Here is a 23,572-nt window from a genome sequence, read left to right on the forward strand (position 1 = left end):
GGGGAATACTACTTTAAAAAAAAAAAAAAAAAAGAATTATTCAACAATGCCCTGAAAAACCACTGAGAACTATCAGAACATGAACAAGAAATCTCAGGTCTCTACTCAGACACACTACAAATGTATGCAGACAATAACACATAGCCTTACAGGGAACTATTTGGCTTGGCGTGGTGCACTGCACTCCTACAAACGGTCTGGGTAATTGGTGATACATATCTAATATCGCCCGTCATCGCCTTGCTCCCTGGATGTTTCTGACAAGCAGACAGGGAAACCTTGTAGCTCTTAAAAACACAACAAACGGTGTGGATCCGTTGCCCAGCTGCCCAATTCAGTGCCTGAATGTTATTCTGTTTTCCTCACACGCAAGGCCCTCGGAGAAGCCAAGGGGCGTCCTTATGAATTCACACAGGCAAAGAGAAGTACTTTATATTGGGAGAAAGAGAGCGGGCCCGGTCATGTCCATGAGGGACCCCCTCCATCGCGAGCATATATGATCTGTTAGCTTTTCCTCTGCCCTTTGAGTATTGCTCTTCACAGAAAGGCATGATCCAAGCCACAGCAGCTACAATGAGGCTTCTCCAGAGGGCTTCTGGGTATTGTTGGTAGGATCTAGCTAGCAAACAGCTGAGCTAATAGAGTGGGACTAATTAACTACAGGGCTTCTCTTCGACAATCCCTGTCCAAGCTCGCTCCATGTTTACAAAGATCTCCAAGAGAAAGGGAGGAGGAAAATGAGAGGGCTTTTTTTGGAGCTCTTAAGGGAGAGAGGAGACAACCAGGACTGATTTTAATGACATGTGTGAAACAAATGGGATCCTCCTTCAATTTTTTTTTAACTGCCAGTGGAATTCAGTGCTAGAAAACACCATGGGCACTGTGGTCATAACTAAGAAATTAACATATGAGCATTGCTAATACGGGAAAAATGTATGGGTACAGCAGCACTAATTAGAGTTCATGCTTCCGCCATCTACTAATGACGTGCCTCTCTGTCTGCATCTGAACAACTGCATTGACTTGTGACAAACAAGCCGTCCAGTCTTTCCTTTCCTCCACCAGTGACATTTTAGCAGAACTTGTCTGTCTTGTTATCTGGATTGCGCAACTTGTTTTTTACTCAGTTTCCTTCAATTGTATCAAGAGGAAAAACTTACTACATTGTGGTGCTGATTAGTATAAACGTGGAATCAAATTTTTTTCAAACTTCAACATTTTGATTCTTACCCCATTTTTGTATCATATTTGCACAAAGTCAGAGCAAGTAACTCAGTGGGATAAGAAGCTGGGCTACCAATATGTTTACCTGGGTTCAATATCTGGTCACACTATCTGTTTGTGTCTTGGACAAGACACTTCACCTGCATTGTCCCAGTACACCCAGGTCTAAATGGAAATAAATGTAAATCAGCCTTGGCTGGTAACCTGCGTCAGACTGGAGTCCCATCCAGTGGGAGTCATACGCTGGCATCCACTTCACACTGTGAGCACCAGCACCATCGGGCCTCAAAACTATAGAGGACTTTCTTCTCCTTTCCTCTGTGTAGGGACAACATGTCCCTGGGGTTGAGCAATTTAAGGGTTATGTGTCTAACTGATGGATACTTCAACACTTAACTGCATTCCAGGATGGAACACACCTAAGCTTTGGTTGGGGACAACACATCCTACTAACTGAGGTATTGTCACACCTTAACTTTTGATGGTGTCCCTCACTTGTAACATTTCAATGAATATCTCAACAACCAATAATTAATGTTGATTGAACCTGACACTTACACAGATCCAATAACAGACAATCAAGACAAACGTCATGTGGATCTAGTTAAAGATCTGGATTGGATAAGGATCCGGCCATGTCAGACTTAAATTTACATTCAGAGAAGGGTGACGTGGGTTACAACGATGTTATTGCTAACAATATACTCACTGAATTTTTAGGCCATTGGCAAAGGTACTCAAAATAAGACGTGCAGTGATTTTCAGTTGTTCATAAGAATGATTAAAAACGTCCCATCTTGGAATTATTAAAAAAAGGGGAATGTTCAGTGTTGGATCCATATGAGAATTTTTTTCTTACCAACAATGTTTCCACTAAGTTTCATAAAACTTTGCTCATTAGTTTGTGTGTCATTTTTCTAGTAGACACACATTCCGAACACGTTGGGGACACACCTCTCTGTCTTTATGATTTAACACTTCATGACTTACAGGGGTTTTCGAGCAGTTGCTTTTAAATGACATATCCCCAAAACAAAGGAGTCATTATGTTTTTATCAACTTTTTAATTTTATTTCAAGTTATACATTTTTCAAAAGGGTTATTTCAGAAACACAAACAAGTAGGAGCTGTAACTGTGCACATAATTGCACAAAAATTTTTTGATATGGGCCTTTCGGTTTGTTATGCAAGTGTACCAAACAAATACAGTGATTGCACGTGCAGAACGTTTTTCTGGGTGTGGAACTCTTTGGTAGTCAGCATGTAGCCTGAGCAATTTTAGCAAAGGACCGCGTGTTGTTATTTCAGTCCATGTGCACAGCGCACGCTCCAACAATGGACAAAAAGGTACAAGGAGGAGATAAAAACATTGTTCCTCTGCAGCTGGGTTATATGTCAAACATTATCCGAAGTGAACGTCAGAAAAAGGTGAATGCTGTGCAAACCCAGCACAGCCTTGACATTTAAACAGCACTTATCAAGCAACGAATTAACTTTTGTAATGTTGCTAAATGTGTAACCTTTAACTTAACTATAAAGTAACAACTAAATATTTAGAATCATTGAACAAACTGAAAAAAATATACAGCATTTAGTGGCAATGTTCTCTGTTTTTTTGTTGAGCAACACCAAAATGTTGCAGCATTAGAACATGTTTTTCCTCTGAGATTATGACAGGAAAACTACACACACAAATACAAATTCACACTGTTTTCGCCACATTACAAAATAAGTATTTCTAGTTTGTTTTTTTCTCATTCTTCACAGCTGTTAATCACATGGTAGACCTGTTGTGTGAGCCTTTCGTTTTAATGAATGAGAAGCCATTCCTGTTGCCATGGGTTTTAGAAATAAAAAAATCCAGTCCTATGTTGGTCTACGGTCAAACTGCAGTGAAGATTTTAAAATTTAAAAACCGAGAAGCGATATCATACATTTGACCCTGATGCTATTTTGTGGTATTGCTCAATTTTAATTGGACATATTATGTATTTGATCATTTTGTTAATGTGAAGAAGGTACATTTTCCGTCAAGGCCCATATAATACTGTTCTGAGAAGTAATGATTACAGAACATTGCAGCCATGATGTACAGGATGCTAGGCCCCGCCCACAGGCTGCTCCAGGGTTAGTTTAACATATAAATTTAATTAAATCATATTACCAGTCACTTAGTAACAAATACTGTCTGTTAAGATAAACCCTTGAAATGTCTGTTTCTTCAATAAAGTTCGTCAACATTACCATGCAGATTTTACGTCTCAATTCCTTGGATTTCACAGTGTGAGTTTTTGGATAGAATTCTATCCTAGTGGCCAGTGAACTATTTAGAGCATGTGTTTGTGTCAGGAACAGCCTGAGAAAAACGCTGAAAGGAAGAGAGTGGACTTCACGCGTTAAAGGCCCTCAACCGTCCAGGATCCTTCCTCAGAGCTGTTTTCCTCTGCTGCAGGGGAGGACGGAGGGAATAAGGAGTCAAACATGGGGTGGATGAAAAGAAGACAAGCAGGAAGGCATTAGAGGAAAGCCAGAGAAGCTGTGGATACGGGGCGGAGGAGGAAAAGCTGCAGACTGGAGCATGGATGTGATTGAGAATAAGAAAAGGGAGGAGAGTATAAGAGTTATATTAGTTGTGCAGGTCAGAGAAGAGAGGAAAAATGAAAGAAGTGGGAAAAGAGGGAGGAAAAGGTCAGCAATGAAGCAATCTAGGGAGGAGAAAGAGGGGTGGAGAAAGAACAAAACACAAGAGATAGAGAAACATGGGGAAGTGGAAAGAGGGAAGGGGAGAGGGGAAGAGGAGGAAGAAAACGTGTGTAAAAAGAGAGAAAAACATCAAGAAGTTACTGCGACTGGAATTCTTGTTGGTCTTCGAGGCATTTCACTATCAATTTTATACAGTACACACACACACACTATATATATATATATATATATATATATATATATATATATATATGTGTGTGTGTGTGTGTGTGTGTGTGTGTGTGTGTGTGCTTATGATGTTCTCCTGCCTGGCAGCTCCATCCTCAGCATCATTCTCCATATATACCCACATCCCACCTCTTTATATGTTGAGCTGTAGTATTCAAGTTTGGTCTTGATCTCGACACCACGTTGTCAGTTATTCTGCCTCACCTCGGAATTGAAAGCAATTCTACTCTATCTTGACTTGTCTCATTCTAATAAAAGTACACACATTGATTAAACATGATCATAACAAACTTAAAAATTAATTCACATTGTCTTGACTGCCGCTATATTTGATAAGAGATCCCATAATGTAATGCTCTCTTCAAGCCTTTAAGTCTCAATGTGTGCTAAGAATAAGCAAACGACCCGCTGTTGTAAAATTTGGTCTCGTCAATCAGAATGTAAATTCTGTGAATTCAGATTTGTGTTTTTTTAGTTTTCAATCTCAACTCCTCCAAAGTCTCGGTCTTCACTCACACTTTAAGGCCCAGTCCCACTGGGGAGAGGATTAATTGCGCATGAATTGAGTATAGAAATTACGGGCGTTCGTAGTCGTCCGCAACAAAATTGGCCAAAAATGACAAATGTCCCAGTATGAATTACAGATATATTAATACTGCGAATATATGACAAACAATCACGGTTGTATAATGCATGTATTGAGGAAACGGATCAGACGCATTGCGATTATCATGGCAGTATTACGGATGTATTGTCAATGCAGATGCCACGCACGTGCGGTCATAAAAGAAGCGCCTTTCCGCATCACTATTCACACCAACACCACAGCCTCTGCAGTAATAGCTGGACTCGGACAAGTTGATCACAGAGTTGATGTTCATGTTGTCATGGGGGCTGATTGTGGTTGTGAGACGGTGTTTTTTTTTTTTTTTTTCAAAAACAGGGGTTTTCAGCATGAGATGCGGCTAAACAGCAACTCTTCCTTTTCTTGGTGTTAATAAACTCCTGACAGAGAACCGAGGTCCACGGCTGACTTCTCTGCAGCTGGGGATTTACAGTATGCTGTTGGATTACAGCAGCTATTACGTCTTTGGGGATCTCCACAGTTGGACCGGCACTGACTGGCAGGTATGCTGCTTTCTGCCTCATATAGTACTTTGGGTTTACATGACGGGTTTGTTATGTATTTGCAGATGTCCGCAATCAGCTGCAAAGCAGACATAATCCAGACGTTTTATTCGTGGCCACTCTGTATACATTCGCTACAACTGATTTTAGTTCGTGATGTGGACATGATAGACACGCAATATATCAGTTTTACACACTGTCCCAGTCCGCTGCCAAGCCGCAAATCCCTGTCAGTTGTGGATATCAGCGGATAACAGCGGATATACAGCGCATAGCGTCAGTATGTATTGAGTATGTATTGAGTATGTAAGGCGGATGTCATCCGCAAGCAAAATTTTGTGCGCAATCCATACGCAAATCTTCCTAAACACCAGTGGGACTGGGCCTTACTCTTTAAGATCTTGGTCTTGACTCAGACTCAATATAGGTAGTCTTGTCCCCATCCCTATTCAGGCGGCATGGTGTCTAAGTGGTTAGCACTGGTGCCTCACAGCAAGAAGGTCTTGGGATCGCTTCCCACCCTTTCTATGTGGAGTTATGCATGTTCTCCCCGTGTCTGCGTGGGTTTCCTCCAGTTTCCTCTCGCAATCCAAAACATGCTTATTAGGGTCTGCTCCCTTTCTCTGCCACTGACCAAGGCAGCGTCTCTACATCTGGAATTGGTCACCAGGCGCCGGATTGTGGCTGCCAACTGCTCCTAGTGGTTGGATTGGTCTAACTGTAATTAGGATGGCATCACCTTTAGCTGTACCTCCTGTCTTTTTGTTTGTGCCACATAACAGCTCGTCCCATTACTGTCTCGAAACTTTCCCTTTCGCGTTGCTGATATCCTTCTACCACAAATAAGTAATATCTCGCAGTCTTGTTTTTCACAACTGAAGAAGTCCCTTGGAAGAGTGGGGAAACATCCTGAAAAACCAACACGACATCACTTACAGTCGAGTTAACTGTAGGTATCTCCTACAAAGGTGAGTGGGAATCTTCCAAGACAACAGAGGAAACGGGAAGCGAAAGCAAGAAAATGAATGAAGATAGGATTACAAGAAGGAAAAGGTGCCATAAAACCCTAAAGATGCAGGAAAGTGTGAAAAGTAACAAGTGACACAAGGTGAAGGAAGGATAAACAAGAGTGGGAGGCATGGCAGAAAAAGGGAGGAGAGAAAGGAAAGTACAGGGACACAAAAGGAGAGGGGAATCCAACTGAGAGCAAAATGAAAGACAGAGTAGGTGGGAGACGAGGGAAAAGGGGAGAAGAGAGGAGGATGTGAAGATGAAAGAGACAGTGAGTGTAGATGTGGTGGAGAGAGAGCGAGCAAAGTGCCAACCTGATAAATAACCAGCTTAATGGGATTACCACGTGACTGGCACACAGTTTACAGGAGCCGCGAGGACGTGGCAGCCGTAGCTGTTCACCCACATATACACCTGAAACCGGTCCAACGTGTCCGCCACCATTTACTGCTGTCACTCACTCCTGCACAGGCTACATTCTCATCCAAGAAACCCAGACCAGACCCACAACCAGGTCCAAATTTATTCAAGTTCATCTGGTCTGGGTCCGGTTCGGTCCACTGGTTTTTCTCAGTACATCTGACACTGTAGCGGGTCCGAGGTGGGAATCTCATCCTGAGGCATTGACATACTGATATTTATGTGACTTATTCGCTGTGTCTCAATTCAGGGACCGCATCCTTCGAAGGCTGCATTCATGGACTGCATATGTCACAGCTGCGTGATTTCGAAGGCTTCTTGGAATGCAGCCAATGGATGTATCCCAAAAAAATAAAGGATATAACAGATACATCCTTCAAAGCCCAAACAATCCCAAGAGTCACTGCATGACCCCGCCCTCTCCAAAAAAAGACAAAATAACAACAATTACAACAACACAAGGACAATTTCATGCTCCATATGTGAAATTGTAAATGAATAATGTTTTAAGTAATGTTTAAATTATTATTGGACAATTATTAATAAACCACGGGTTACCTCCATGATGCTAGCTTGTGGTGTGTCGCTGCAAGGTTGGTAGGGGGCAGGGGTTATTGGTGGGATGAGCTAAACACTCACTCACTCACTCACTTGTCTTCAACCGTTTACTCCAATTAAGAGCGACGGGAAGCTGGAGCCTATCCCAGCAGTCATAGTGCATGAGGTGGGGTACACCCTGGACAGGACGCGTCTGTCACAGGGAGACATACAGACAGACAAAAAGACATTCACACACAGCTACGGTCAATTTAAAGATTCCAATTCACTTAACCTGCACGTCTCTGGATGTGGGAGATAGCCGGAGCACCTGGAGGGAACCCACATAAACTCCACACAGAAAGACCACAGGCGGGAATCGATCCCATGACTTTCTTGCTCTGAGGCAACAGTGCTAACCACTAAGCCACTGTGCTGCTCTAAGCTAAAACACACAACCAGCAAAATCCTCCGTGGGCTAGAATGTCTTATTTAGAATGGTTGGCATCAGACTCTGGAGTCGCTGAAGGACAGATCTTCTCAGAATGTAGCCTCTTGAAGGATGCGGCCTCTGAATTGAGACACAGCCATTGTTACTTGATGTTGGAATTCCTTTTCTGAAATGCTAAATACAGGGATTTCTGCTTTTCTGCTTTACTTTTAAAGACTCCATAATGTCATAAAGGTTCAACAAAAAAGTTATTCTAGATTATTCCCAGATTGATTTGTGACTAATGTCAAAAATTGTGTTATACGTATGCTATGAATATGAATGTGTTTACACTGATCACTGGCTATTTATTTTATTTATTTTATTTTGGTGAGAAAACTAAAGTAGAAAAAACATGATCGTCTTATCCTGCTAAGAAATGGGTGTTTTCCTTCTGTATTTTTTGAACATCACACATTTCTTTGGGTCAGTTCCATCTGACCACATTGTGGGATGGATCTGCTTGGAGATACGAGGTCTATTACAAAAGAAACCGACCGTTTAGTTTTTAAAAAAACTATATGGATTTGATTCATATGTTTTTACGTCAGCCAAGCTTGAACCTTCGTGCGCATGCGTGAGTTTTTCAACGCCTGTCGGTGACGTCATTCGCCTGTGAGCACGCCTTGTGGGAGGAGTGGTCCAGCCCCCCTCGTCGGATTTTCATTGTCTGAGAAGTTGCTGAGAGACTGGCGCTGTGCTTCATCAAACTTTTTCGAAAACTGTGAGGCACATCCGAGTGGATACTATTCGAGAAATTAAGCTGGTTTTCCGGTGAAAATTTAATGGCTGATGAGAGATTTTGGATTGTTCTATCACTGTAAAGACTTCCCATGGAGCGGGACGTCGTGCAGTGCTCCGAGGCGACGTCGTCATCCTGTTTCAAGCTGAAAACCTCCAAATTTAAGCCCCTGTTGACCCAGGACATCGTGAGAGAACAGAGAACTTTCAGAAGAGGTCGGAATCAGCAGTTTATTCCGTACATTCCACTGTTAAAGGAGATTTTTTTAATGAAAGACGTGCGGACGGATTGGCGCGTCAGGAAAAAACACCTCCGTGTTGATAACCATTTGTAAAATCCAGGCGGCTTTTGATGGCTTTCAGTTGAGTATCTGAGAATTGTTTAACAGCAGGGCATGTTCCAACTTAAGTCTTCAAGGCTTCCAATGGAGGTGTTTTTCCTGTGGCGGACGTCCGCACGTCTTTCATTAAAAACATCTCCTTTAACAGTGGAATGTGAGGATAAACTGCTGATTCGACCTCTTCTGAAAGTTCTCTGTTCTCTCACGACATCCTGGGTCAACAGAGGCTTAAATTTGGAGGTTTTCAGCTTGAAACAGGATACGACGTCGCCTCGGAGCGCTGCACGACGTCCGCTCCGTGGGAAGTCCTTACAGTGATAGAAACATCCAAAATCTCTCATCAGCCGTTAAAATTTTCACCGAAAACCAGCTTAATTTGTTGAATGGTGTCCACTCGGATGTGCCTCACAGTTTTCGAAAAAAGTTTTGATGATGCACAGCGCCAGTCTCTCAGCAACTTCTCAGACAATGAAAATCCGACGAGGGGGCTGGACCACTCCTCCCACAAGGCATGCTCACAGGCGAATGACGTCACCGACAGGCGTGAAAAAAACTCTTGCATGCCCACAAGGGTTCAAGCTTGGCTGATGTAATCACACGTGATTCAAATCCATATGGGTTTTTAAAAAAATAATTAGGTCGGATACTTTTCTAATAGACCTCGTATGTGTAAATGTTTTGCACCTGTTGGGCAAATTATACATCTTATTCCTCTGCGTAAAATGCAGTGAGTGGAATAGATGGTGAATATTTTAAATTATCATCTGTCGTCGCTTATGACACCTGGATCTAAATCCAAAGTTGAGTTTTTTTTTAAAAAAAAACTGTGCAACTGTGGAAGAACAGCAAGAGGAAATTATCAAAGAATAGTCACACTAGATTTGTTTAACTATGCAAAACTCTGGAGTCACAGTATGACTCCAGCTCCATTTTAACCTGAAATCAGAAGCTCTGGACAAACTGTCACCATCTTTAAAATCAACTAATTTCATAAAAAGCATTTTCCGAACCCTGCAGACATCTGACACACATGGCGTGATGGGCTCACATCTCACATAAAACAAATCAAAGAGCCTCAAACACACACACACTTTACCTCCTGAAGAACTTCAGCTACAAACCAAATGATTACAATAGCTGGGAAGAGCTGGAGATGTTGAGAAGATACGTAGAGAGATGAGGAGATAGAGACGTGATGATAAGAGAGAGAGTGAGGCGGGGAGGCGGGGCTACCGTAAAAAGTGAGCATATATTGGAAAGATGTGAAAAATGAAGTGTCAGTTTGGTCAATAGAGGGCAAGGTCACAGAAGCAGGAGCCCAAACTCAGCACAGTGCACGCTCATTACAGCGACCAATCAGATCGTGCCTGACTGGGCCATGACCATTAGTCATCAAAGGTAGGGGCGTGCACGCACTCACACAAAATGATTCTTTGTCCTTCCCTCTTTTTCTTTTGCTCCTCATCCACATCGCTCTGTTTTTTCGAACGTGGTTTCTCACCTATCAGTTCCCCAGCTCCTCTTTGTCTTTGCTACAGAGGCGTTACGGAGCGGCGAGAGAACGCACGAGGACGAGAGAGAGAACACGTGAAAGACAGAAAGAGAAGTGGTGAGACGACAGAGAGACAAAGAGAGATGGTGGAGGGGTCCGCTCTGTTTGGGGTGGAAGGCACGGCGGCCCTCCCCGCTTCCCGCCCCGGCTCTGCCTCCCGGCGCTGGCAACCTGCAAACCGCTCGCCTTCACATGGCCTTCAATATATATTAAGCTTGCTTTTTTTTGCCTACAGTTGTTTTGCAGCGCGCCAGCACACCACGTCCAGACACCATCCTCCCCTCACCAGTCCTCTACCGTCCACCTCTCTTTGTCACTCTTCACGGCACAATCAAAGCACAAGAGTTAGAGTGCATATCTTCGCCAAAGTCACACAATAAAATGCACCATGTGGCAACGCTAAAGTCTTTTTACACTTCTTGGGTTTTGCAGAAGAAACAGAAAATGTCACCATTTGAGTTAGACTTAAAATTTCAACTAGTTTTTGCAAAAATTAGTTCGTTAAAAATGTCAAGTTTTGTGGCTCCGCCCCTTTAGCTGACTCTTCTTCTCATGTTGGATTATCTTTTCTGTTCTAGACTAGACTGAATATTGGCACCATGTTTTACATAAATGACTGCAACTAAAAAGCCAATTTTACAATTCAACGTTAACATTTCTTTGCTCCGCCCCTTTATGCAAATCTGCCTCAATCTGCAACGTTATCTGTTCCAAATCAGTCCATCTCTTTAGCAAAGTTGCCACAAAAATTCTGTAGCCTGTGTTCCAGGACAGGACCAGCATTTCACGAAGCTTCATACAAATAAACAGTTTTAACACTTAATGGCTCACAACTTTTTTTTTTTTTTTTAAAGAAGCTTTACAGTTCATGCTCCAGTTTTGTGGCTCAACCTCAAAATTTATTGGTTTCTGTTTCAGGTTTGACTCAAATTTCTCCTCGGACTTTCTGAAAATGTCTTTTCCAGTAATCCTTCTCAAAGCCAAAAAGCAGACGCGGGTCAAAACATTCACTGTGTGGTACAGGTAAGAATAATCCCAACACATTTCTATGTGTTAAACGTTCAGTCCACAGTGATATCAGCTTTACAGCCGACCTACAGCTCCACTTACTACTGATTCATTTCATAACGATTAATCTGCCTTTGACCAATTAACTGTTTAGTCCACAGATAATCATGAAACATGATAAATTCACAGTCCAGAGTGTTCCTTTTGTATTTTCTTGATAAATTGCTCTAACGGTTAATTACTAAACAAAATCTGTGTCAATTAATTTCCTGTCAGTGACTAATTAATCATTGTTGCTTCAGCCAGCTGTAATTAAGCATTAATACAACACCATAAATTAGCTCTGCAGTTACAGCAAGTGGTCCCACTCCAAACAGTGTTAAATTAAGTTTATGACTGTGTTAAATCAACATCCATCATAGTGTTTAATCAAGTCTGTGATATTGTAAAATCAAATCTGTCACAGTGTAAAATCAAGTCTATCATGGTGTTAAATCAAGTCTACTCATTCACCTCATCGTCAACCGCTTACTCCAATTAAGGATTGAGAGGGACTGGAGCCTATCCCTGCAGTCATAGGGTGCAAAGTGGAGTACACCCTGGCTAGGACGGCAGTCTGTCGCAGGGCCACATATAGACAAAGAAAACACATTCACACCCAGCTACGGTCAATTTAAACTTTCCAGTCCACCTAACCTGTATGTCTTTGGATGTGGGAGGAAAACTGGAGCACCCAGAGGAAACCCACGCAAACACGGGGAGAACATGCAAACTCCACACAAAAAGGCCCACAGGTGGGAAACGGACCCATGACCTTCTTGCTCTGAGGCAACAGTGCTAACCACTAAGCCACCGTGCTGCCCTAAACCTAAGTTTATGATATTGTAAAATCAAATCTTTCACAGTGTTAAATCAACTCCATCATAGTATTAAATCAAGTCTACAATATTGCAAAATCAAATCTATCAGTGTTAAATCAAGTCTATGATATTGTAAAACCAAATTACCATAGTGTTAAATCAAATCTATCATAGTGTTAAATCAAGTCTATGATACTGTAAAACCAAATTACCAGAATGTTAAATCAAATCTATCATAGTGTAAAATAAGCTTATGATTTGTAAAACAAATCTTTCACAGTGTTAAATCAACTCCATCATAATATTAAATCAAGTCTACAATATTGCAAAATCAGATCTATCACAGTGTTAAATAAAGTCTATGATATTGTAAAACCAAATTACCATAGTGTTAAATCAAATCTATCATAGTGCAAAATCAAGTTTATGATTTTGTAAAAACAAATCTTTCACAGTGTTAAATCAGCTCCATCATAATATTAAGTCAAGTCTACAATATTGCAAAATCAAATCTATCATAGTGTTAAATCATGTCTATGATATTGTAAAACCAAATTACCATAGTGTTAAATCAAATCTATCATAGTGTTAAATCAAGTCTATGATACTGTAAAACCAAATTACCAGAGTGTTAAATCAAATCTATCATAGTGTAAAATAAGTTTATGATTTTGTAAAAACAAATCTTTCACAGTGTTAAATCAACTCCATCATAATATTAAATCAAGTCTACAATATTGCAAAATCAGATCTATCACAGTGTTAAATAAAGTCTATGATATTGTAAAACCAAATTACCATAGTGTTAAATCAAATCTATCATAGTGCAAATCAAGTTTATGATTTTGTAAAAACAAATCTTTCACAGTGTTAAATCAGCTCCATCATAATATTAAGTCAAGTCTACAATATTGCAAAATCAAATCTATCATAGTGTTAATCATGTCTATGATATTGTAAAACCAAATTACCATAGTGTTAAATCAAATCTATCATAGTACAAAATCAAGTTTATGATTTTGTAAAAACAAATCTTTCACAGTGTTAAATCAACTCTATCATAATATTAAATCAAGTCTATGATATTACAAAATCAAATCTATCATAGTGTTATATCATATCTATGATATTCTAAAACCAAATTACCATAGTAGTGTTGAATCAATATATCATAGTGTAAAATCAAGTTTATGATTTTGTAAAAAACAAAATCTTTCACAGTGTTAAATTAGCTCCATCATAATATTAAATCCAGTCTACAATATTGCAAAATCAAATCTATCATAGTGTTAAATCATGTCTCTGATATTGTAAAACCAAATTACCATAGTGTTAAATCAAAATCTATCATAGTGCAAAATCAAGTTTATGATTTGTAAAAACAAATCTTTCACAGTGTTAAATCAGCTCCATCATAATATTAAGTCAAGTCTACAATATTGCAAAATCAAATCTATCATAGTGTTAAATCATGTCTCTGATATTGTAAAACCAAATTACCATAGTGTTAAATCAAATCTATCATAGTGCAAAATCAAGTCTATGATTTTGTAAAAACAATCTTTTACAGTGTTAATCAGCTCCATCATAATATTAAATCAAGTCTACAATATTGCAAAATCAAATCTATCATAGTGTTAAATCAAGTCTATGATATTGTAAAACCAAATTACCATAGTGTTAAATCAACTCTGTCATAGTGCAAAATCAAGTTTATGATTTTGTAAAAACAAATCTTTCACAATGTTAAATCAACTCCATCATAATATTAAATCAAGTCTACGATATTGCAAAATCAAATCTATCATAGTGTTAAATCATGTCTATGATATTGTAAAACCAAATTACCATAGTAGTGTTAAATCAACTCTATCATAGTGCAAAATCAAGTTTATGATTTTGTAAAAATAAATCTTTCACAATGTTAAATCAACTCCATCATAATATTAAATCAAGTCTACGATATTGCAAAATCAAATCTATCATAGTGTTAAATCATGTCTATGATATTGTAAAACCAAATTACCATAGTAGTGTTGAATCAAATCTATCATAGTGTAAAATCAAGTTTATGATTTTGTAAAAACAAATCTTTCACAGTGTTAAATCAGCTCCATCATAATATTAAATCAAGTCTACAATATTGCAAAATCAAATCTATCATAGTGTTAAATCATGTCTCTGATATTGTAAAACCAAATTACCATAGTGTTAAATCAAATCTATCATAGTGCAAAATCAAGTCTATGTTTTTGTAAAAACAAATCTTTCACAGTGTTAAATCAGCTCCATCATAATATTAAATCAAGTCTACGATATTGCAAAATCAAATCTATCATAGTGTTAATCATGTCTATGATATTGTAAAACCAATTACCATAGTACTGTTGAATCAAATCTATCATAGTGTAAAATCAAGTTTATGATATTGTAAAATCAACTCTATCATAGTGTAAAATCAACTCTATCATGGTGTTAAAGCAAGTCTATCAAAGTGTAAAATCAAGGCTATGATAGTGTAAAATCAACTCTATGACAGTGTTCAATTAACTCTTAGCTGTGTTAAATCGACTCTATGAATCACTGAGTTCAATCAAGTTGATAAACTTTAAAATCATTAATTTGTACTCTGATAGACTTAAGTTAATTTGGAGTGGGACTATTTTAATCTGCAGAATTTACTGCGTAAAGGCTGAAAGACTTGAGAAACACAGTCTTGTCTTTTTTCACGTTGGCCTTTGTCTGTTTCTAGATTGTCCCAGAGGACCTGAAACACTATTATGGTCTTGAATTTGGTCAAGCAGGTACAAGCAAACCTTAAAACAATCCCAAAAGAAGTAAACACGAAACACTCTGCAATCCTCAACGTAATGACACAAGAGAAGAAGCACAAACCAGAATAAACTGTTCTAAACAAACAAAATCCACCATCAGCAGGACAAATCCAGGGTCTGAAACATCAGAACCCCTCCCAACTCCACAGGCACAATGACCTCTGACCTCCAAGAACTGCAAACTGTTGCAAAAGCCCGATTCGAACACAAACACGATGCATCGTGTCGTAATAAACTCTTCATACAGCATCACTGACTGTAGGCAAGAAAAACGTTTTACCCTGTTCGCTGCTGTTGTCGCCGCTGTGTGACGTGTGTCCGCCGCTGGACGGTCCCGGCGTGCCTCCAGAGCGCGTGGATGCCGTGTCGTCATGATCTCTGTTCCAGGACGTCTGTCATAAAAAAAGGCAGGTTATTCCTGATATACTGATTATGATATTTCTGAGTATGATTTTAGTTTTGCATTTTACAGTGCGCAACATATCTTATATCTTACTGCAGTTTAACAGTTATTCTTTCAAGATACAAACAAATAAATTAATAATAGCGGGTTTTTTGTCAAAAATGCTTCACTATGCTGCTATTCAACTCTTGTGCTTCCTCACAGGATCAAAAGTACTCGCCCTTTTAAGCCCTACCCATCAGCCCTGTGATTGGTCTGCAATTTGTGATGCAGTGAATTGAGCTCATTAAAAAACGCCGATTTAAGGCAACTGCAAACTAAATAAACCTGCTCTCTGCAGCAGAGGACTGTAAAAATAAATGTCCCATTCATACAAAATGTGGAAATAGTGAAAATGAAACATCTGTGCAGATACAGCTGGGGTCAGGGTCGGGGGGGCGCGTTACACATTTTGGAGTGGAGTGGATCCTAGATGAAGCACCACTGTGCATGGATTTGTTTTTTGTTTGTTTGTTTTTTGCTGCTCTAATCCTTAAATTATTTGATGTGGAACATATAGACGCAAAGACAATACATCATCTGCAAAGAGCAAGTCCTAGATGAAGACAAAGTTCTGACGAGCAGACAAACATGCTGTCTGAGTTTCCAGCTTGGTGAGGCGTGCGATCAATGGCTGCCTCCTTCTGGCTCAAACCACAAGCAGATGAAAATACAGAACAGCTACAACTTCAGATCGGCTACAATGCCAGGGAGTGATATCATCCCTGCAGCGCACACCAAAAAGAGCGAGATAAATAACTGCAAGGATTGCAACATCTGTTATTGTGTCCAAAAATTAAACAATACATGACCAATCCCTGCAATGTTGATGAAAATTTCATCTCAGGAAATATGTTGCCAAGACAGGGACGTAAGCAAAATAAGTCAAAGAATTTCCAGAGTTTGAACACAATGTTTCCTTTAAGTAAAAGTGAAACAAAACTAAGGTATCATGAACCAAACTAAAGCTGACCTCGGCCTTAGAGAACAATGAAAAAGACAAACACAGCAGATCTGCAGGGGCGGCTCCAGATTTTTTTTTTTTTTTTTTTGTAGAGGGAAAAATTATTTCAGGGTCAGGTGAGAGAATTTATAATAAATATGTAAATATGTACTTTAAAGTGCCCACAACAACAGTGTTTGTTAATTTACAAAACAGTACAGTAGCAACAGTAGCAAATATTTACAAATCATAGCAATGGCCCTTGTTCCTAGGCTATGGTAAAACCTAGGCTTTTACCCAGTGAATTACAGTGAGTGAATGAAAAGTGATACATGAATGAATGAATGAGTCTTGTCCCTGTAATTTCTTAACATGATAACTCAAAAAAAGTTGTCATGTTGTATGTTTCCAAATACAAATGACACATAATGAAGATAAACAGCTATAAACATAGTGAGTTCCAATGTTGGGGATGCTAGCTGGATAATGGAATTTAGGAGCATGTGTGGTTGTCAGTGAGGGAGACAGACTGTGTTCACACAGAAATCTATTAAATAAAAGGAGTAAACTGTTACTTTCATGCCACTTCCATTTGAAAACTCCAATGGTGCTGTCACACCTACACACAACCCTGCAGAAAGGATTTTGTGTGAATTTAGCCACAAAAAAAGAGAAAGCTACGGAGATGGTCAAGTGAGGAATAGAGATAGGTTCTAAAACTCAAATAACACTGTCACAAGCCCACATAACCCTGTGTAAATTAGAATATAAAGCGAGGGAGGTGGTTGAGCGATGTACGGAGTGAATGAGGTCAGTGAGAGAGAGAGCGTTTCCCCACAAAAAAAAAAAAACATACAGAATCACAGCAATAAACCATTACTTTCTGATTGTTTCACAGTGGTTATGTTCTGAAACTCAAATAGTACTGCTACAACCCCACACAACCTTGCAGAAAGGATTGTGTACAAATAGAGACAAAACAAACACTTCTTGATAGCTTGATAGTGCAAATTTGTAAAAATTTGACTAAATCTTCCCGAAGAACAACACAAACAAACACAGCTAGCCATTAACACAATCAACAAGAAATGCGTACAAATACTTTGTGTGTGTGTGTGGGGGGGTTGAGCCCTTCCCTATAGAGCCACCAATGCAGAGGTCAAATATTGCAGAATTGTTTGACAGAAGTTCAAATTTTTTTGTAGCAAAATGATATTTCCATGTTCTTTCAGGGGTGTTTGCATCTGTCCATTTACTGCTGACTCCTCCCACAAAACCAGGACTGATTACATTATGACATTAATGGTTGTGATATATATATATATATATATACACAGACACATGTCCTCAAATAAATAGAAGCTGCTAAACAATTTGTTGACAACAAACACACACCATCGCCCCATGCGAAGCCGCTATGACTATGACGTACTCAAACTAAACCAGATGTTACCTCTTATCTCTCACTGTCTCTAAAATGCAACATTAGTGGCAAGGACAGGGGAGAACAAAAAGATTTCAAAATCCCAGCAAGCAGAATCTAAAACCTTATCAACTTAATATTATAAACAAACATGCAACACACAAAACACATATGCACGCTTGTTTTAGCCTCTCGTGCCACCCACACAAGCTTATCTTTGCCCTGCCAAATCAAATGAAGCACATATCAAGGGGCAATGTGCTGTCTGCATCGCGCTTTTAGTCCTACGTGACAGAAAGGGAAAGAGAAGGAACAACAGGTTTGGATGCGGGTGCACGCCGCTGCCGCTTTACAGCAGCGGAGTTATGAAAAAACAGGCAGACGGTTTGATTTAAACAAACTGCAGATGAAATAAAAGAACAGAAGAGAATATACAAGTCAGCAATTCCAACACATTTGGGGTCTATTAGAGCTCGTTTGATGTTCCTGAGCTATGAAATTATAATCCACTGCTTACATTGAAGATATAATCGTTGTTTTCCAAACGAGGCTTTGCACTAAAGGGGACAGGAGCACCACTCGGACCACGATCGGGACGATAAACACCGTTTCTTTTCCACCTCTTACAAATTCTTTTATTCTGACTGGAGAAGTCTGAAAAATGAAACGCCAACGCATGACCGAAAACCTCCGGAGAAGATCAGACGCGAGGTAATCCGGACCACATGCTCGGCACGCTAACGGTTAACTCAGGCTTGTGCCAGGCTCCTCCGAAAGTGCAGCTTTTTCAAAATGAGCAGAACTTGTTTATCCAGAGCTCTGTGAAAAAGAATAGCGCGGTACCCTGGGGATGTCGAGCGCCAAGTATTTAAAAACCCCAGAGCTCAGCTTGCACAAAGGACACATATTTTTCTTTCTTTCTTTTTTTTTTCTTTTTTTGTTTTAATTCTGTGACAAATTCCACTTGAAAATATAATTAGAAAGTAGCAGGGGGAAAATGGCAAACTACTGCATTAGCTGTAATTGAACAAAAGAGTGCTTTGCCTGCTGGGAGGTGGCCGCTCAGGCCCCATGGGAAAGGGGGCGGGGCTGAGACAGGGCCTGGTGGCATCTCCACGGGGACGGGGAGTTTATTTATAATCACAAGCCGCCCTTGGATGGAACAGACCCGGCACTGATCTAACACGCAATTAATGCACACACAGCTGAGATCACACAATCAGCATGCACACAAACACATACCAGTGCACACAGGTCACACACACCCATTAGCAAACACACACCCAAGTGCGTACTTTACTTTAAGTAGAACAGCTCCTATTCAACACAAGCACCTTGACCACCAAACATAAAGAAGCAAAGCGCACACACACACAAACACACACCCTGTGCCAACGTGGCCACGGCACACAACGCACAGACCCCTCCTTCAAACTATGGGATATGTAAATTCACAGATGAATAGATGTATAAACAGGAAAAAGAGAGAGAGTGAGAGAGCGGGGGGGATAATGAGCCGGTGTGGATTTACCGTCTCTCTCTCTCTCTCCCTCTCTCTGCATCCATCTCTGTCGCTCCGGTGCAGCGTGTAGATTAATTCAATGCTTAATTGTTTAGTAAATTCAATTTTCCATATTCTATTCTGCATAGCTTAAGCTACAGTTCTTAAATCTTCTGCACCAAAGCCAAGGGAACCCTGTCTGTGCACCACACATACCTATTTTTTTTTTCATTACCATTTTTTTTCTTCCCCCTTGCCACTCTAATTCACCATGAAAAGATTTTCCTTGCTGGAAATTCTGATTCCGCTATGATCAGTGAGCCATTCCAATCCAATGCATTCTCATTGTGCCGCGTCTAAGATGCAAGAGGGGGGTTTCCCTTTTCTGGCTGTGCCAGGCTGCGTATCATACAAGCGCTCATGCAAGAAATGTTGCCTTGCAAATTCTTTTGCAATAATAAAGAAAATGGTTGAGGTGGTTGTGCGTTGCCGTGCACCCGCCCCTCTGTCACAGACTCTGAAATATCTTTTTGTGATGATGTGCTTGTTTACTTTTTCACTCTTTGCCAGCGAGCAAGCAGGAATAATCATATGTGCATGCTCACCGCCACCGACATAAATATCCACATTACCCCCCCCCCCCCCCCACACACACACACACACATACATATATACCATCCTCACTGGTGGTATGTCTTAATCAAAGAAGACAGCTGAGCAGCACCATCACCCCCCACAGTGGGTTCTTCTGCTATGCAGGGACTAGTACTATACTAAGCAACTAGTACCTGTGGTAAATAGGTACCATGCTTGTTAATGTGGGAGACCATAGCTTGCACTTGCACTGTGAGGGAACACCAGTTCTGGGAGAATATGTTGGTGCTGAACGTCACTGTATCCACCACACCATGGAACCACCTTGGGTCCTGGATGGTAACCACCCAGGCAGACAGCTGGTCAATCCCCACCTCTCGAAAGTGACCCCAGCCATGTGAAACATTGGCATCCTGACTTTTGTAAGTCACCTGTGTGCTGGATCATGCCCAGAGAAACGCTCCACCATAGCCTCATCTTAGTCTCCCCAAGGAACCGCTTGTTTGACACAGTCATTCCAACTCTAGTCAAGGATCCTCTAAAGGATCCAGTCCTTGTATAGGTCTCTGGTTAGCATCCAAGTCGCACAGTCCTGTGGTGAGACAAGAAGTACCAGTGACCCTAAAGACTGTGACCTTAATTCTCCTATAAAGATATCAGCGTCTCCAAATACCTCTGTCCAGCAACCTCATGACTCCATAAGCTCTTTTCAGCTGTTTCACTCCCGCAAAGACTGAGGACCCAGAAACATGAACACCACTGCTGAGATAAGTGAATATCTACAAGTTCAACCATCACATACACTTCTAATGGCCAAGAAACACTGGATCTTAGTCTTGATCCAGGACAATCGCAAAACCAGACACTCTGATTCCTCAATCAGCTTCTGAAGTGCTACAATCAGGGTGTGCACTGCTGTTTCATTCCTGCAAAGACTGAGGACCCAGAAATATGAACGTCACTGCTGAGATAAGTGAACATCTACAAGTTCAACCGTCACATACACTTCTGATGGCCAAGAAACACTGGATCTTAGTCTTGATCCAGGACAATCGCAAAACCAGACACTCTGATTCCTCAATCAGCTTCTGAAGTGCTACAATCAGGGTGTGCACTGCTGTTTCATTCCTGCAAAGACTGAGGACCCAGAAATATGAACGTCACTGCTGAGATAAGTGAACATCTACAAGTTCAACCGTCACATACACTTCTGATGGCCAAGAAACACTGGATCTTAGTCTTGATCCAAGACAATCGCAAAACCAGACACTCTGATTCCTTTAACTCACTATTAATAACCCTACTCCTACCCCCGACCCTAACCTTGAATGAATAAATTCGTGCCGCCATGATGAAAATTTTGCACTTTTTGTGACAATATGATGAACCAATAGATTAATGTATCTTTCATGGTTCTGAATCACGACAATCCATGAGACACCGATTCATGTAAAGTCATTCTTTGTGATTCATTGATATCGTAATATGTGCTCCTGTGTGGGCTTGACACATGAGCAAGAGTTAAACACTTATGACTTTGAGCTGAGCTTTCAGCATCATCTAAAGCCAAAGGTCATGGAACCAATCAAAAAATATTATGTGAGTTTATATTTGTGTTTCATGGTAACGACAGGTGTATCCATAATGCATTCCTCACAATAACTACTCCAAGTAAGCTGTAGACATATTTATTAGCCCAAAGGTTTGACCCTGGTGTGCCAACCTGACTTTGAACCAATCACTTTGCAGCTGTCCAACCCTCATTCATGCCACTATGTTCTCTCCAAACAGATCAAATGGACACGCAAGACAGAAAACAAGAATCCTGCACATGCTATTGTGTGCAGGTGCCAAAAAAGTCACTAGGACAAAAACAGTTGCATTCATGGATATTCTGAGATGTTCTGAGGCGTCATTTTAACAGGCTTCTGAAGTTGCTGATCTGATGTAAACCCCAGAAAACAAACACAGTTCTTCTGACCAGTGAGGGGACAGTATCCTCAAATGTGGCTTTCGTTAACATGGTTTGGTCCACTAAGAAATACCGGCATGTGGCAGCAATCCAAACTAAAATTAAAGTGCAACACTGTAAGAATTTTTGGCCCAAATAGATGAACTATACGAGGTCTGTGATAAAAAAAAAAGCGGTCCTTTTTATTTTTTTCAAAAAATAAATGGATTTGATTCATATGTTTTTACGTCAGACAAGCTTGAACCCTCGTGCGCATGCGTGAGTTTTGTCATGCCTGTCGGTGACGTCATTCGCCTGTGGGCAGGCTTTGAGTGAGGTGTGGACTCCCCCTCCCGTCGGAATCTCTTTGTCTGAGACGCTGCAGGGAGACGGCGCACGTTGCTTTATCAAATTTTTTCAGGACCTGTGAGGGATATCCGTGTGGACACTATTCGAGAAATTCAGCTGGTTTTCGGTGTAAAGTTTAACGGCTGATGAGAGATTGTGGAGTTTCTTTTGCTTTAAGCACAGCCCACAAAGCAGATCGGCGCGGCGCGGTCGGAGGTGGCGTCCGTCTGGCTGTTTCGGGCTAAAAACATCCTAATTTAAAGCTCTGTTCACCCAGGACGTCATCAGAGAACAGAGAAGTTTCAGAAGAAGCGGGCATCAGGAGTTTACCCGGACATTTCACTGTTAAAGGAGATTTTGTAATGAAAGAACGTGCGGACGAATTTGCCGAGTCGGATCCGTGACGATGTGGCAAATCCGACTGCGCCGCGACATGAAAAACACCTCCGTGTTGAAAACCATTTGTAAAATTCAGGCAGCTTTTGATGGCTTTCAACAAGTGAGTATCTGAGAAATTGTTTAACAGCTTGGGCATGTTCCAACTTGTCCGTTAAGGTTTCCAACGGAGGTGTTTTTCCTGTGGCGACCCCCGGCGGTCGGGTCCGGCCCGACATGCGAATCTGCCCGCACGTTCTTTCATTACAAAATCTCCTTTAACAGTGGAATGTCTGGATAAACTCCTGATCCCGAATTCTTCTGAAAGTTCTCTGTTATCTCACGACGTCTTGGGTCCACAGAGCCTGAAATTAGGAGGTTTTCAGCTTGAAACAGTGAGACAACGCCGCCTCGGAGCACAGATGGCCGTCAGGCGCTGTGGGCCGTCCTTATGGCGACAGTAAAACTCCAAAATCTCTCATCAGCCGTTAAAATTTTCACCGAAAACCAGCTGAATTTATCGAATGGTGTCCACTCAGTTGTGCCTTACAGGTTTTGAAAAAATTTTGATCAAACAAAGCAGCAGTCTCTGAGCCATTCCTAAACAATGAAAAAAAACGACGAGAGGGTGGGCCACTCCTCACTCAAAGACTGCCCACAGGCGAATGACGTAACCGACAGGCGTGAAAAAACTCTTGCATGCCCACGAGGGTTCAAGCATGTCTGATGTAATCACACGTGATTCAAATCCATATAGTTTTTGAAAAAAATAATAAGGTCCGTTACTTTTCTCACAGACCTCGTAGGTGTTAAATCACCCTCAGTCTAAACCATCAGTCTCCACCTCAAGGATATTACTTTTCTCTGGACCATGCAGGCTCTGGACTGGGTTGGGACTTGCAGCACCAAAGAGGTTTT

The 23,572-nt window shown here is 40.8% G+C and overlaps 1 protein-coding gene and 1 long non-coding RNA gene across 4 annotated transcripts in view; one reads left to right on the top strand and one right to left on the bottom strand.

The window, feature by feature from the left end:
• Positions 1 to 23,572, top strand: part of LOC117522921 — a 1,044,039-nt gene that overhangs the window by 704,168 nt on the left and 316,299 nt on the right. The gene's annotated exons all lie outside the window — the stretch shown is intronic.
• The window catches only part of LOC117522915 (homeobox protein Meis1), a 229,014-nt gene that overhangs the window by 186,925 nt on the left and 18,517 nt on the right, over positions 1 to 23,572 (bottom strand). For all 3 annotated transcript variants that reach the window (XM_034184342.1, XM_034184341.1, XM_034184340.1), the window contains one exon: positions 15,358 to 15,469. In XM_034184342.1, coding sequence (XP_034040233.1) covers positions 15,358 to 15,469 — 112 coding nt within the window. The remainder of the gene's footprint in view (positions 1 to 15,357; positions 15,470 to 23,572) is intronic.

This window comes from Thalassophryne amazonica, chromosome 13 (genome assembly GCF_902500255.1).
Source record: "Thalassophryne amazonica chromosome 13, fThaAma1.1, whole genome shotgun sequence".
NCBI lineage: Eukaryota > Metazoa > Chordata > Actinopteri > Batrachoidiformes > Batrachoididae > Thalassophryne > Thalassophryne amazonica.